Source organism: Calliphora vicina, chromosome 3, assembly GCF_958450345.1.
Source record: "Calliphora vicina chromosome 3, idCalVici1.1, whole genome shotgun sequence".
Classification (NCBI taxonomy): domain Eukaryota; kingdom Metazoa; phylum Arthropoda; class Insecta; order Diptera; family Calliphoridae; genus Calliphora; species Calliphora vicina.
This window is the reverse complement of record NC_088782.1, coordinates 32,956,394-32,970,203: the sequence shown is the minus strand read 5'-3', so window position 1 is coordinate 32,970,203 and position 13,810 is coordinate 32,956,394. Positions and strand designations below refer to the sequence as shown.

The window sequence follows — 13,810 nt, the reverse complement described above, 5'->3', positions numbered from 1 at the left end:
TCAGCGCTTAAACTTGTATGATGAATTAAATGTATTTTTATTGTATGTAGTTTGAAAAAAAAAAGCTTTAGCTAAATACAACGTGTTTCATTGTCAGCGTCTTAAGTCATTATTGAATACATATTTGTTTTTATTGTAGTTATTTTGTTGTTGTTTTATTTTATGTTTTTCTATAAAACATTTACTTATTTTTGGCATAATGACGTAGAACTTGGTATGTTATTGTCTAGTAAGATGTTCCCAAACATATTTGACTTCTTTGAGAGATTTAGATTTTTGTTAAATCTTGATTTAGTTTGATTAGTCAAAGGTCAAGGCTTGGGTCAAGGCTTAAGTCAAGCTTTTGTTTGGTTATGTAGAACATACAATATAAATAATTATCTTGCAATTGATACTCATAATTAATAAGACAAAACTAGAGTAAAACTATTAAATTACACGCATAAAAAAAATATTTTTTTTTATTTATTTAAATTTTTTTTTTTTATTCTTTCTTATTCAATGAAAAAACTAAAAAAAAATATTTTTTTTATTTTTTTAAATTGGCTTTAAAATATATCTCAAATATGTAATATTTGTTCTAAATTATTTATCTTATAAATTTGAACTCATTTTAAAGAATTTTGCTAAAACTAACTTCTCAGTTTTAGTTGAGACAAAAGTCAAAATACATCCGTTAACATTTAATTTTATATTGGATCATTATCTACTTAAAAATAAGTTAATATTCAAACAAATTTTGAAATAACTTTTCGTACTCGAGGAGGTCAAGTTTGACATTCACAACATGGTGGTTAACGGATCACTAATTGTTCTGCAATCTGAATCTTTTTCAGATTCAAGATGGTTTCAACTGTTACTTCATAAATACGCATTATTATAAAGAAAGCTTATCTTTAAGATCATTAGAAATCATTAAATCATGTTATAATGCTGTAATATAATATGAAAATTTAATGAAATTTAATGAATGATATCAATATTTAAAGTCTGTGTCATTTTTTAACATAAAAAATCTAAAAAAAAATCTCGAAAATTTCAATACTGAGAAAAATTAAAAGGTTTAAGTTTATAGTATATAAAGATAATATGAATATTTCAATATCTTACTTAATTTCAAACAAATTTCATATTTCCAAACCACAAAAACGAAACATATGTAATTATTTTTTTTTGGAAAGCTGCCTTACTACTATCTGAGTTTAGCTTCAAATTCACTTCACATCTGAGAAGCCGTTTTTTAATAATCTGAAACGTCAGATCAGATGAGAACTCAGAACAGTTTTTCTGGAAATTTAACATTAAAATATGTACAAGTCCTCGATTTGAGTTGCTTCTTTACAAAAGTCAATAAAATTCAAATTTTTCCCGCATAACGAAACCGATTTTTGGGCATATAATACCGAATATTCGGTTAAAAATGTGACATTTTGTAAGTTAAAAAATATTAAAACTGTAAATAAAATCATGATTTTTCAATCTCTGAAATATAAAAATGTTGAACATGAAGATAATTTGAACACCATCTGGTCTGGTCCAAAATTTCAAATTTCGGAAAAATTTCATATTTCGAGTCTTTAGATAAAGGCAAATAAAATTTATTCCTATATAAGCCTGTCCATGCCAGGGACCACCTCCGCTCCCTGATGGCAATTTAAAAATCTGGGATTAGGATTTAAAGCGCGATTATTATTTTAAGTATGACAAATTTTAACATTCTAAGAATTCGGGAAGTAAGAAGCAATGCTACATACAAATTTCTCATTATATTCTCATATTTACTTCGGTATAGATCAGTGGTTGGACCAAACGTAAACGACTATTCTCATATACACAAATGTAAGCTGAACTTTCTCAAAATTATCAAAAGCAAAACCAATTGAAGATTTGCTCAATCAAAAAACACAATAAAAGATTTCGTTTTATGAAACATTACTAATCTGGCATGTTTTATTTGTGCCGACCGCTGGTCTGGTAGAGATACATACGTCAAATTTAACATTTGAAGCCTTTTTGAAAATGAAAAAAGAAATGAACAAATCATGGATTGATCTGTATATTTGTTTTGCAAACTTTTGAAACTATTTTATTCTGAAATATTGCAAATATTATAAACAAGAATTTAAGAATCACTGCCTCCGTCTAGCTTAAAAGCACACAATGAAACTAACCGAAATTCAATTTTATTTTTTTGTTGTAGCAGCAACAACATACCGAACAGTCAGTCAGTAATAAAACAACACGCAAACTAAACGGTTGTTCCTAAAGAATTTCAATCAATTAAAAAATAAAAAATAACACGAAACCCCATAGAAAACATGTGTATTACAAAATGTTTTCGTTTGTAATGTAACGGTCATAACGATGACGTAGTTTTATCACAAAATAGTGTATTAAATAAAAGAATCTCTTTAATTGAAAAATTTAAATTCCTATAAACACTGTGATAAATATAAATTATAGTTAAGAAAAATTAAAAAAGAAAACAAGAAATTGTTAAACCAAAAATTAGGCAGTTCTTAAAAGTATGCAATGCTAAAAAGGGGTGATAAATAATAAAGAGAATAAAAAGGAAAGAGAACAAAAAATAAGCTTTGGGCCTTTATGAAAGATATAAACAAAAGAGATGAAATTTTTTATATCAAAGAAAAGAGTGTATTTATAATGAAATACCTATTTTGTTTATTTCCAAATGAATCAGAAAAAAATGCGTTTATGAATAAGTGTAATTAGTGCTGCTGTTTTCTTCTTAAATTTTAAACAAATATTGTTATCAATTGTTATAAATAACTTAACTTTAACTTGCCTTGTTTGCAGCAGCATCTCTTGCACAAATGTAAACAAATCAAAAGTTAACACAACAGAAACCCATTAAAACATGTGTATTGTAAAAAAAAGAAAGAAAAATAATTAAATTAACAAAAAAGTATTTAAAGATAAGCCAATTTACTACCTCGAAATAAACAACAATTAAATAAATGAAAATCACTTCAATAAATTAAAAGTGCTCTTAAACAAAATACCAACTTGCTACAGTTTTGTAAATATAAAGAATTTCAAATGAAAGCAAATGACTGTTTAAAATGTTGAATATTCAAGTGCTGTTTTTTTATTTTAAAAATACATGAAATCAACTCAAATATGGGTCAATGTTCTACATAAACTTGAACTCATTTCTGCTTCATTTAATAGTGCCAATTTTTGTTTTTTGTTTCATTAAACTAACAACGCAAAAGGCATTTTAAGGGTGGTGATTCAGTACAACAATAACAACAAAAAGCTTCAAATGACAAAAAACACATGTTACTAAAGGAATTTGAGATTGAAACTTTGGAAACCAAAGAAGAAAAAAAACCTAAAACCAACCACAAGTTCTCCTTATACATCTCGAATCTTTAGTTTGGTTTTGAAATTTTATTTTATTATTTTTTTGTAATTTTAGCTTTAATTGTGGTTAAATTATAAAATTTCATATTAAAAATCTAAAACAAGTTACTATTTATTTGTAACAAAAAAATATAAAAATAAAATTAGTTAAAAAAATGGTGTTGAAACTAGATGTGGCCGTTCAAACGGAATTATCAGAATGTTTATGGTCTTCAAGTTCAAATTCTTCGGCCACCACTTCACGTACTTCCTCTATACCAGGTAATAATGTGTTTAATATAATTGTTTCTTAATATATTTTGTTTAAACTAAATTTTGTCGGTCAACAACTTGTTGCTTGAGTGTAATTTTTAAATTTTTGAAATATCACACAACATAAAAATTTTACAGATTTGTTGCTGAGTTTAAAATTTTTGAAATATCACACATAATATAAATGTTTTACAGATTTGTTGACAGGTTTTTATTACAAACATATTTGTATGTGCTTATGTAGTAATACATACATGGGATAATTTAAAAGATTTTGAAATGAAAGTGTTAAAAACATAATAAAATGTCATAAACTTGTTATTAAAAAAACTTCAATTGAAATTTCTAAATATATTAAGTAGCAGAAATGTCTCAGAATTTTATAAAATCCAGAATGAAAATAATTCCATTTTAATCTGTAGAATACATAATGCGGAACATAGTGTTAAAATTCTGATAAATCATTTTTTTAATATTATGAAACATTTTTCTAACTTTTATTGAAGCCACATGCCTTTCGAAATCTCAAACTTAGTCTGCTTTTACACACAGCCAGTTTACTTGAAGCAAGTGTCTTCGATTCCCTTTTAAACTTGCTCGTCTGTTTACACACAAGCAAGTGTGTACCCCTCTTCTTTCTTCTTGCCTCTATCTCCTATAAACTCAGACTTGTGGCAAGAAAACTTGCCCTGTGTAAAAGCAGACAGAATACGAAAAATTAGTTACATACATAACGATTTGTATACATCTGTCAAAAGTAGCGTACCGTAAATTTTGATAGTCCATAACGGTTTGTTTAAAGAATTCAATAAAAAAGCGTTTTTCTTTCGCATAAAACAAACCTGTTTCAATGTATTAAATAAATTAAAAATGCGGATTTTTTTTAAATTTTAAGCTTTTATTTTGAAACATTTGTACAATATAAATTCATTGAAAGAATTGGCGATTATTAGTTATAACCTCTTCCCATCTTTCTGGCAACATATGAACGATCCAAGCCAATTTCAAATACTCTGTTCCAAAGTGAAGTGTATCCTAGTGAGAGCTTTCTGCAACGATCGAAAAACAAATAGGAGTCGGACGGGGCATGGTCTGGACTATAAAGCGGGTGAGGCAAAACTTCCCAACCACTTCATTCTAAATACTTTTTAACAGGTATTACAACATGTGGCTGAGCGTTGTCATGGTGAAATATTACGGTTTCATATTCCGGGCGTTCGGTACAGATTCCCTGTGATGGTCTGGGGCCGAATTACCGCATTCGATATCGAGTAAATTCGATCGTAATTTTCTTATTTGAGATTACGGCATTCGATATCGATCATGAAATTTAGTACATTTTGTTATAATTACGATATCGAAATTATTTTTCGATACGATAGTTCATTCGTTCACGAATGCGGTAATTCGGCCCCTGGTCTGATTTCAACAGCTCATAATATATAGAACCCTTTTGCTCCCACCAAATACAGAGAATTACCTTAGCACTATGTATATTTGACTTTGTTGTCGGGCTTCACATATGATCTCTTACCCTTCGGATTACCGTAATGGATCCATTTTTCATCGTTAGTAATAATTCGGTGCGTTCAAACATCATTTCGGACATTTAAAATTGTCTTTCAAGGTCTCTCTCTCAATTACCCTGCTTTTGGATGAATCCTGCTGCTTACAAACGTTTTGAAATTACTGCTTGAGTAGCTCCCAATAATTTTGCAAGCTCTTGTTTAGTTTGAAAATAATCTCCAATTCATGGTCTTCAAACTTCTTTGTCTTCAGTGTCAAAATCACCACGGACCAATTATGAAACCTATAAAACACATTCACCATAAGCTTCTTTGATTCCATTTAATTGAACCCTTTGCGAAGAAACAATATCCGAGGCTTTCGTATTCAATTGAGCTTATCGTTCGCTCCTGTACTATTTTTGTGAATGTCGTGCGGGGAAGCAATTCACACATCTATGCATATTAGCCCGAAATCTTAACGCAGTCGAGGCAGAATATTTAAAGTAGAGCCGAATTCAACAAAAGTTGGTGCAGACATTGCGGTTTTGTAAAAGGTTTTGTAGACCACTAAATATTTCAATAGATACCAATTTTTGTTTTTATTAAAGTCCAACCAAGTTTTTTAAGCCGAAACAAAATCTAATATTCAACACAATCCGAAACAAACCCGAAACATGAGGATGCATTGCTTTCCTAATGGTAGACCACTAAATATTCTGCCAGATATCAATTTTGTTAATAATAAAGTCCAACCAAAAGCGAGTTTATCAATCCGAAATAAAACCTAATATTCGGCACAATAAGAAATAAAACAGAAACTTTTTGAAGTAATATGATTCCACATGGGGGACTTCTGTTCAATTTCATCTTATAATTTTATCATGATGACAAAAATTCGGATGTTTCAATCGAAATTCTTCTTTCTCAACTGACTTTCATTTGTTAGAACCGAAAAAATCTATGAATATAATCGAATCATTCGATTGGATACAAAACATCACAACAAATCGGTTTTCTCTGTGTATGTTTTTTAAAGTTTCGATATTTGGATCAATATTCTGCGAAACTCGTTTTTAGACGAATATTCGGTAGAACTCTAGTTATTGCGTATATCGATTCAAAAGCAAACAATTTTGAAATGATAGGATACAAATTTGACAAAGGCATATTATTCTGGTGTTTCTGTTCTATTTGCTTAAAATTTCGTTATTTTGACTAATTTTGTGCGAAACACGATTTTAGTTGAATATTCGGTTACAAATTTTAACCAATTTCTTTTCTAATCTAAATTTTATTCTCAAACGAACAATAAAACCTTTTTCTTTTTGATTAACAATTGAGACCATTAACCCTCACAATGGGTTAAATAAACACCAGACTTTATTTAAATTTTGTATTCTCAATATGTCTGTCTATTAGCATTTGTCGTTTGAATTTTTATTTTATGTACTTGCTTCTTTTTTTCCAACTACATACTACTATTCGCACTCGACTCTGCCAGCAACCAACCCATTTAGAATTTGTAATTGACCGTTATTTTTCGACACGTACGGTGTTATTTTATTTTTAACTTCTATACAAATAAGCTAAACATGTAGGGAACTTACAAATATGTATGACGTAAATAAAAGCAATTCGTTTCGATTTTCTTTTTTGTACAATTTTGATAAATAAACGTTAGTTGGCTGCTAATAGCAAAAAGAAGACAATAAATAAAATAATAAATTTTAAAATTTTACGGCAATTTGTGTCTAATTTAATGATTTTTATGAGCATAGGGTAACATAGAGACAAAAACCTAAGTCTTTTGTCAAAAACCTAACTCTTACAACAACAAAAAATATGATTTGCTGTATTTTTGTTTGATGTATAATTCTCTATGTTTATGAGCTTAGTTTGAAATTTTTTGGGAAAATTTTGTAAATGAAAAAATAATTTGGAAAAACAGCTGTCTAAATTAAAGCTTATACAGATGTTTGTAACAATAAACAACTGTTTAAATATTTTAGATTTAGATTTTCCTTAGTTCATGCATACCCCTATTTTAAAAATGAATGTTCTGGTTCTCTTTAGCTCATATCTTGCTTTAGATTCTCTTTTTTTTGGGTAGAACATGAATACCTGTATTATTTCTCTTTTTGTTTACATTACAATACATTAAATTAAATTCGACTAATGGTTCCTTGTACATATTTATCTAAATGCTGTATTTATTTTGCAAAATTTTCTTTTTTTATTTGTGTTTTTTTTGTTTCTTCTTCATTTGCGTGACTCAATGTCATTTCACGTAAAATAAATTATATTTTATTTTATTACAACAATAATAAAAATATATAGAAGAAAAAAAAAACAAGTAAACTCAGCAATTATAATGGAAAAAAAGAAATTGTGACAAGGTCTACTATAAACAATGTGAGCTGCCAAAGAAGGCTGTTTATTCTTTCAATGCAGTATAATCTTGAGTTTAATGATAATCAAGAGAAAAAGTTTTTTTTATATTATCAAACATTCATATCGTTTAGTATACAAAATCAAAAGGAAGGAGCAGTGTAATAGAAAACAGGCGATTTTATGTTCTTATGACATGAGATATTGAAATACTCAAAATTATCGTTACAGGTAACGGTTTCGAATCGGTTCGCATATTTTCCCCATCTTTTTCAAAACTTGCTCTTTCCATATTGTTTGAAAAATGTGAAGAACGATTTGTATACTCCCCATTACAGAATTCCAAGTTTGGCTACCGATTCAAAACGGTTAAAAAAAGGTAACGGTAACGCTAATTTGGATTATTTCGTTAACGGTATCTTAGCTGTTAATTCGGTTACGGTGTTTTAATGATAATGGTAATTTTGATCTGACTTAAATGATTAATAAAGTTTACTGAGATTAACAACAAACTGACATATTTTTAATTATGTATATTTGAATGTTGTATGTAGATTTGAATAATCGAAATTATTGAAATTAAAAAATAGTTTTTTCATAATTTAAAATTATTTATGGAATAACTGTAATAGTATTTACGACTATATCGGTAACGTTATTTAGAGGTAACGGTAATTTCAATCATTTCGATAACGGTAGCATAGCGGTAACGGCAGTAAAACCGGAAGGAAAGCCTCAGTTTTCAAGTGGGATCATCGAATTGCATCTCCCATTAAACTATTTATAGTTACAACAATTAAGTACCAATTATCAGCGCTCAATACTCTGCTGACATCTTTCATATTTAATATTGAAATTATCAGTTCTAGTGTAAAGGTTTTCGAATAGTCCCTGCTTGTAATCTTTTCTAAAAATTAGAGTCCGGCCGAAACCTTTTTTTCAGGCCGAAATCGAACCGAACCTAATTTTCCAAAAAATCAGTATTCAGCCTAATCCAAAATTCCATAAACTATGTTTTTCCTTAATAAAAGTATTCGGCCAAATTTAGTTCGAATACTGGTAAACATGATTCTTTTTTATTTATATACGAAAACTGACACACCCTTTATTCAAATAGGCTGGTCTCCAAGTTTTAGCATATTTCAATTTAATTAAGAGTAAATATTTACAAACAGTTTCAAACTCTGTCCATAATATATTCAATCAATTAAATTTATGAATTCCACACAAACCATTGAGATCTTTAATTAAAATAAATATAAAAAATTCAAATCAATTAATAAGTTTAAAGAAAAACAAGTAAGAGAGCTATATTCGGCTGTGCCGAATCTTATATACCCTTCACCAAATTATACTTCAAAATAAAAAATTTAAATATTTTTAAGTGAACAAAATTATTTTTTTTCAGTTTTTTTAATTTTAAAATTGTTTTTTTTTTAATTTTAAAATTTCTTTTTTCAAATTTTAAAAAAAATTTTTTGTTTTTAAAATTTTTTTGTTGAAAAAATTTTGACCCATTGTAGGTTCAACTTACTATGGTCTTATATACGTCGTTGCAAAGGTCTTTGAAATATCTATCATTGGATATCCATATTGTCTATATTAATGACTTAGTAATCCAGATATTGGTCAAAAATAGGTAAAAAATCGAGGTTTTCCTGGTTTTTTCCTCATATCTCAGCCATTTGTGGACCGATTTTGCTGATTTTAAATAGCAAACTTCTCGAAATCATGTCTGACAGAATTATTGAAGATATGGATCCCGAAGATATCTGGGGTCTTCAGAAAATTGATTTCAACAGACGGACGGACAGACAGACAGACGGACATGGCTTAATCGACTCCGCTATCTATAAGGATCCAAAATATATATACTTTATAGGGTCGGAAATGAAAAATGTAGAAATTACAAACGGAATGACAAACTTATATATACCCTTCTCACGAAGGTGAAGGGTATAAAAATACATGAGAACCTAATCATATTTAAGTTATTTTCGATAATCATAAAACAAACACTTAACGAATATTCACAATTTTTTCTCACAGTGTTAATTTCCTAAACTAAAAGAACATAATTCGTAAATTAACTTTTGATTGCTAATTTGCTTAATTAACTAAAATATTCTGATATCTTTAGCTTCTTTTGTTTTTTTATAATTCCCTGGTGGGTTTATTTTTTGCTAATCATATAGTTAATTATTTTAAATGACATCTGTTTGGAAAAAAATAAATAAATATTTTAAAAATGCCAAAATATTTATATTTTTAAAAAGGTGACGTTTTTTAAGCAATCAAAAAAAAAATAACAGTTTCAAAAACAACACTACTACTCAATGTATAATTTATTAAAAATAAATGAGTGAACAAATTATTTAGCAAACAAATATTAAACAAATATTTTTTTGTAGTATTTTTTTTTTTTTTTTGAGGGAATATCAAGAGGAAGTTGTTTAATTTTTTGTGTGTGTGTTTTCAATTGCGAAAGAAATTTTAATAATTAAAAATGTTGTTGATTTTTAAAGGGAACACAGGGAGTTAAAGGAAGTAAATCTTTATTTGGTTGTTAAATTGTTAACAATAGATTTTTTGTGTCTGTTAAGAATTTTAATAATTTAATAATGAAATGCATCATTAACTTCAATGAAATAGAATGAGTATTGCAGAAATACGTGGGATTGTTGAAACCAGCATAACATGGATGAGTATGTATTAATGTACTTTTTTTTCATTACTTTTTGACATTGACAGATGCCGCAATACCTGCAAGACATACAAATATTTTTGCGATATATTTTATATTTAAATATTACCCAATTATAGTAAAAATAAATTAATCTGTAAACTAATTAACAACTTTGTTTTTCTTTAATGACCTATTAATTCGTTGCTTTCAGTTTTCAAAAGCCACTTATTTTAGCTGACATATTCGCCTTGATGAGGTTCCAATACATTTCACATTTTGATATTCTGTTCGATCATGTCTTTCCTTGTTTCGAGCTGGTTTGGCTTGTGTCCGAAAAACTTTTGTTAGATTTGAATTATTTCGACTTTTAGATATCGACAGGGATCTTCAGAATCAGAGGCATGTCACATTGGCAAATGTATTGTAGTTTTGCTAAATAGTATTTTTTGATGCACAATCTCCAATTAGTTTTCATTTGGATAATTTAAACGATTTTCACTCACATTTATGTTGTATATATCTGAATTGTCTATCACTTTCTGTTACGGACGGATATGAATGCCGACCACTGGTTTAGAAGCACTTCGATTAATTTGTTTAAAAATTGTATAATGACATCTAAATATTCATGCAATATTGAATGTATGAGAGTTTGTTGCCTATAATTTGTTGTCTGCCACGATCTTTTAGACGTATTTCAAATAACAGCGATCGTTTTTTTACATTTCATTAGAAATCTTTTTTGGCGATTAAATGTTAAAGCAATATTGAATGTATAGAAGTAGATCTAATGCCCAAATATGTCTTAATTTCCTTATAAGTCACAAGACAATCTCAACAATATCTTTCAGATCATTGCAATAGATCGTTCTACATTGTTCTAATTGCAAAGTGGCGTAAAGTCTGTGTTTTCGTCTTAAAGAACTGCTGTGTTTAGCTTCACGGTTTTATAATTTATAGCACGTCGTTATCAAATTTTTTCAAAATTTCATTAGAATGCTTTTGATGGGCAAATGTTTAAGCAATATTGATGGTATGGGCGAAGAATTAATGCCCAAAATTGCCTTAGTTTCACTGTAAGTCACAAGACCAACTCGTAATATCAGTTTCCACACATCATCGTTGATTTCTGGAACAACATATTTCAGATCATTTCGAATAACACGATCATCTAATCTTGATCTAATTCACAAGGCTACGATTTTGTTTTTTTCTAACGAATCAGCGACAATTTAGTTGTATTTAAATTATCCATGCATCAGCCTTGCCCTTTTTTAATTTGCTTGTATCGATTTTCTTCAAAGGAGCGATCGATCGTCACAAGATGATCTCGCATTTCTTTTAAATAATGAATTTAGTTCACAAATCGTTTAAAATTATGCCAATACTAATTATGACTAAACAAAACAGTTTAAACATCAATTTGTTAATTATTCGTTTTTGAAACCCTTCGATCCAGGGGCGAATATTTATTTGATTAACTAGAATCATAAAATTGTCTGCTGTAACAGAATTGTTGTACATTTGGCTACCAATGTTGTTGTCACTGTGTAGATTCAAATTCAGTTTTTTAAATAATACTTTTAAAATATATTAAAGCCGAACTGATTTCTTATCTCATTTTTATTTTAAGAAACTAACTTTAGGTTTGATTTAATACGAACGATTCACTGGAGAATTCAACACACATTTTTAAATGTAATCGCTATCAAGGTCTTTTCAGATTTTATTTATTTTTGTTAAGAAAAAATAATTAATTGCTCAATACAGTGTTTAATTAAGCTTCTTAGTAGTGAATGACACTTTGTTTTTGCTTTAATCGATTTAAAATTAACTTTGAAAGTAAAAAATCTACTTTAATCGCTGTGGATGAATCAGTTGAATTGTATTTCAAAAGCCCTTTTCTTTTTAAAAATAAATTCTGTCAAAAACAATTTATTTCAAAACCAGTTTTTTAACATAAATGTTTAATAGTTAGTAGTTAGTAGTAGTTGTTTACAAAAAAACGTTAATTATTTTAAACTGGTATTCGGCGCCTAAAGTTCTTTTCTTGTTAACGTTTTTTTTAGATTTCAGCGAGTTGATTTACTGTTTTAATGTCTATAATTTTTCTATTTAAAACAAATCAATGTGTTAAACATTATTAATGTGTTGTTTGAATGTAGGTTGTAATTTAAATAATATTTTAATAACAAATTCAGCGATGCAGGGCATTATTACATCAACACGTGAGATCATGTTATTGTTATTGCAAACAAAATAAAAAGTCATTAAAAAGTTTGATTCTTAATTGATATCAGGGGTACTCATAGTTTATTAGAATATGAAAAATATGTCAATAAATAATAAGTCCTTATTTATAATTGATTTTTTTTATTTATCAAAGGTTTAAGAAACAAATTTGCAAAGTAATAAAACTATCCTTTTTGATTTTCTAAATTAAATTTATCTTTTAAAAACATTTTTTACATCTCTTTAAAATACTTTGCCCGTGTTCAATGTCAAAATCCTTCCAATTAACACGCAAATTTAATGTCATTTGAACAGCAGCATTTCCTTATTGAAATATTATTTCTTAAGTAATTGTACAGTTTAGAGAAATTATTTAATTTTTCAAGTGAAAATCATAATTGTCCGCGGTAAGCGGGGGAAAAAATTCAATGCGTTTTTTTGTTTGCTATTTTTTATTGCATTTTTGTTACATCCAAACATGCAACAGGTTGTTGCTGCTATTGCTGTTTTTGTTGCTTGGGTTGCATGCGTAAAACGCATAAAGAAATTTCTGTTTTTGAATCAGGTTTTCCCCCACTCTCTGTTATGTTGTTCTCTTTATATCACTCCTCTCATCGCTTTCAAGTGAACTGAACAATTTTTAACACTTTTTTGGTTGGGCGTTTTTAACGATGGTTTTGATGATGTTGCCAGTTAAAGGGGAAGTAGTAGAATATGCTCTATGATGGAAGGATTTAATTATGAATTTCATGCCAAAACTAATTCTTAGTATAAATAGGATATTTGATCCAAAGTTTTCATTTTGGATCAAAGTTATGTTTAAGAATCAAGTACAATCTTATATCCACCTTACCAATCTTATAATCACCACTTTCGAAAAACTAATTCCAAACCCTTTAAAACATTTTTTAAATAAATTAAGTCAAAAAACGTTGAGGTGCTGAAATAAAAAGATATCATTGACTGTCAACAGAATTGATCTTGGATTGATCGTGACCACTTGCTTCAAAAAAGAACTTTTGTTAGATTTTGCACATCTTAAAATGCATAAATAAGCTAAAATAAATTATTGGACAGATAAAAATTCAATATTGATGGCTAGAGAGTGTTGGAATTGTGATGTTGGTATTTGTTTTTTTTTATTTATCCAAAATTATTAAATTTAGGGGTACCAACCTGAAAGGATCGTTGATCTAATTTTCGAGAACAACTTTAGTCAGATTATATTGCTATTTATCGGGTGTATGGCTTAAAAATGCGGGATTCTTTTAAATTTTTAGCTTTTATTTTGAAACATTTGTACAACATAAATTTATGCAAAGTATTGGCCATTGTTAGCTATGACCTTTTCCCATCT

The 13,810-nt window shown here is 28.2% G+C and overlaps 1 protein-coding gene across 5 annotated transcripts in view; it reads left to right on the top strand.

Moving 5' to 3' along the window:
- Positions 1-13,810, top strand: part of klar (klarsicht) — a 465,338-nt gene that overhangs the window by 435,085 nt on the left and 16,443 nt on the right. Inside the window, exon 1 of one of the 5 annotated variants that reach the window (XM_065503784.1) lies at positions 3,420-3,648. The exons of the other annotated variants lie outside the window; for them this stretch is intronic. Coding sequence (XP_065359856.1) covers positions 3,543-3,648 — 106 coding nt within the window. The 5' untranslated portion in view covers positions 3,420-3,542. Of the gene's footprint in view, positions 1-3,419; positions 3,649-13,810 lie in introns of those variants that run through there. 5 annotated transcript variants of the gene reach the window in all.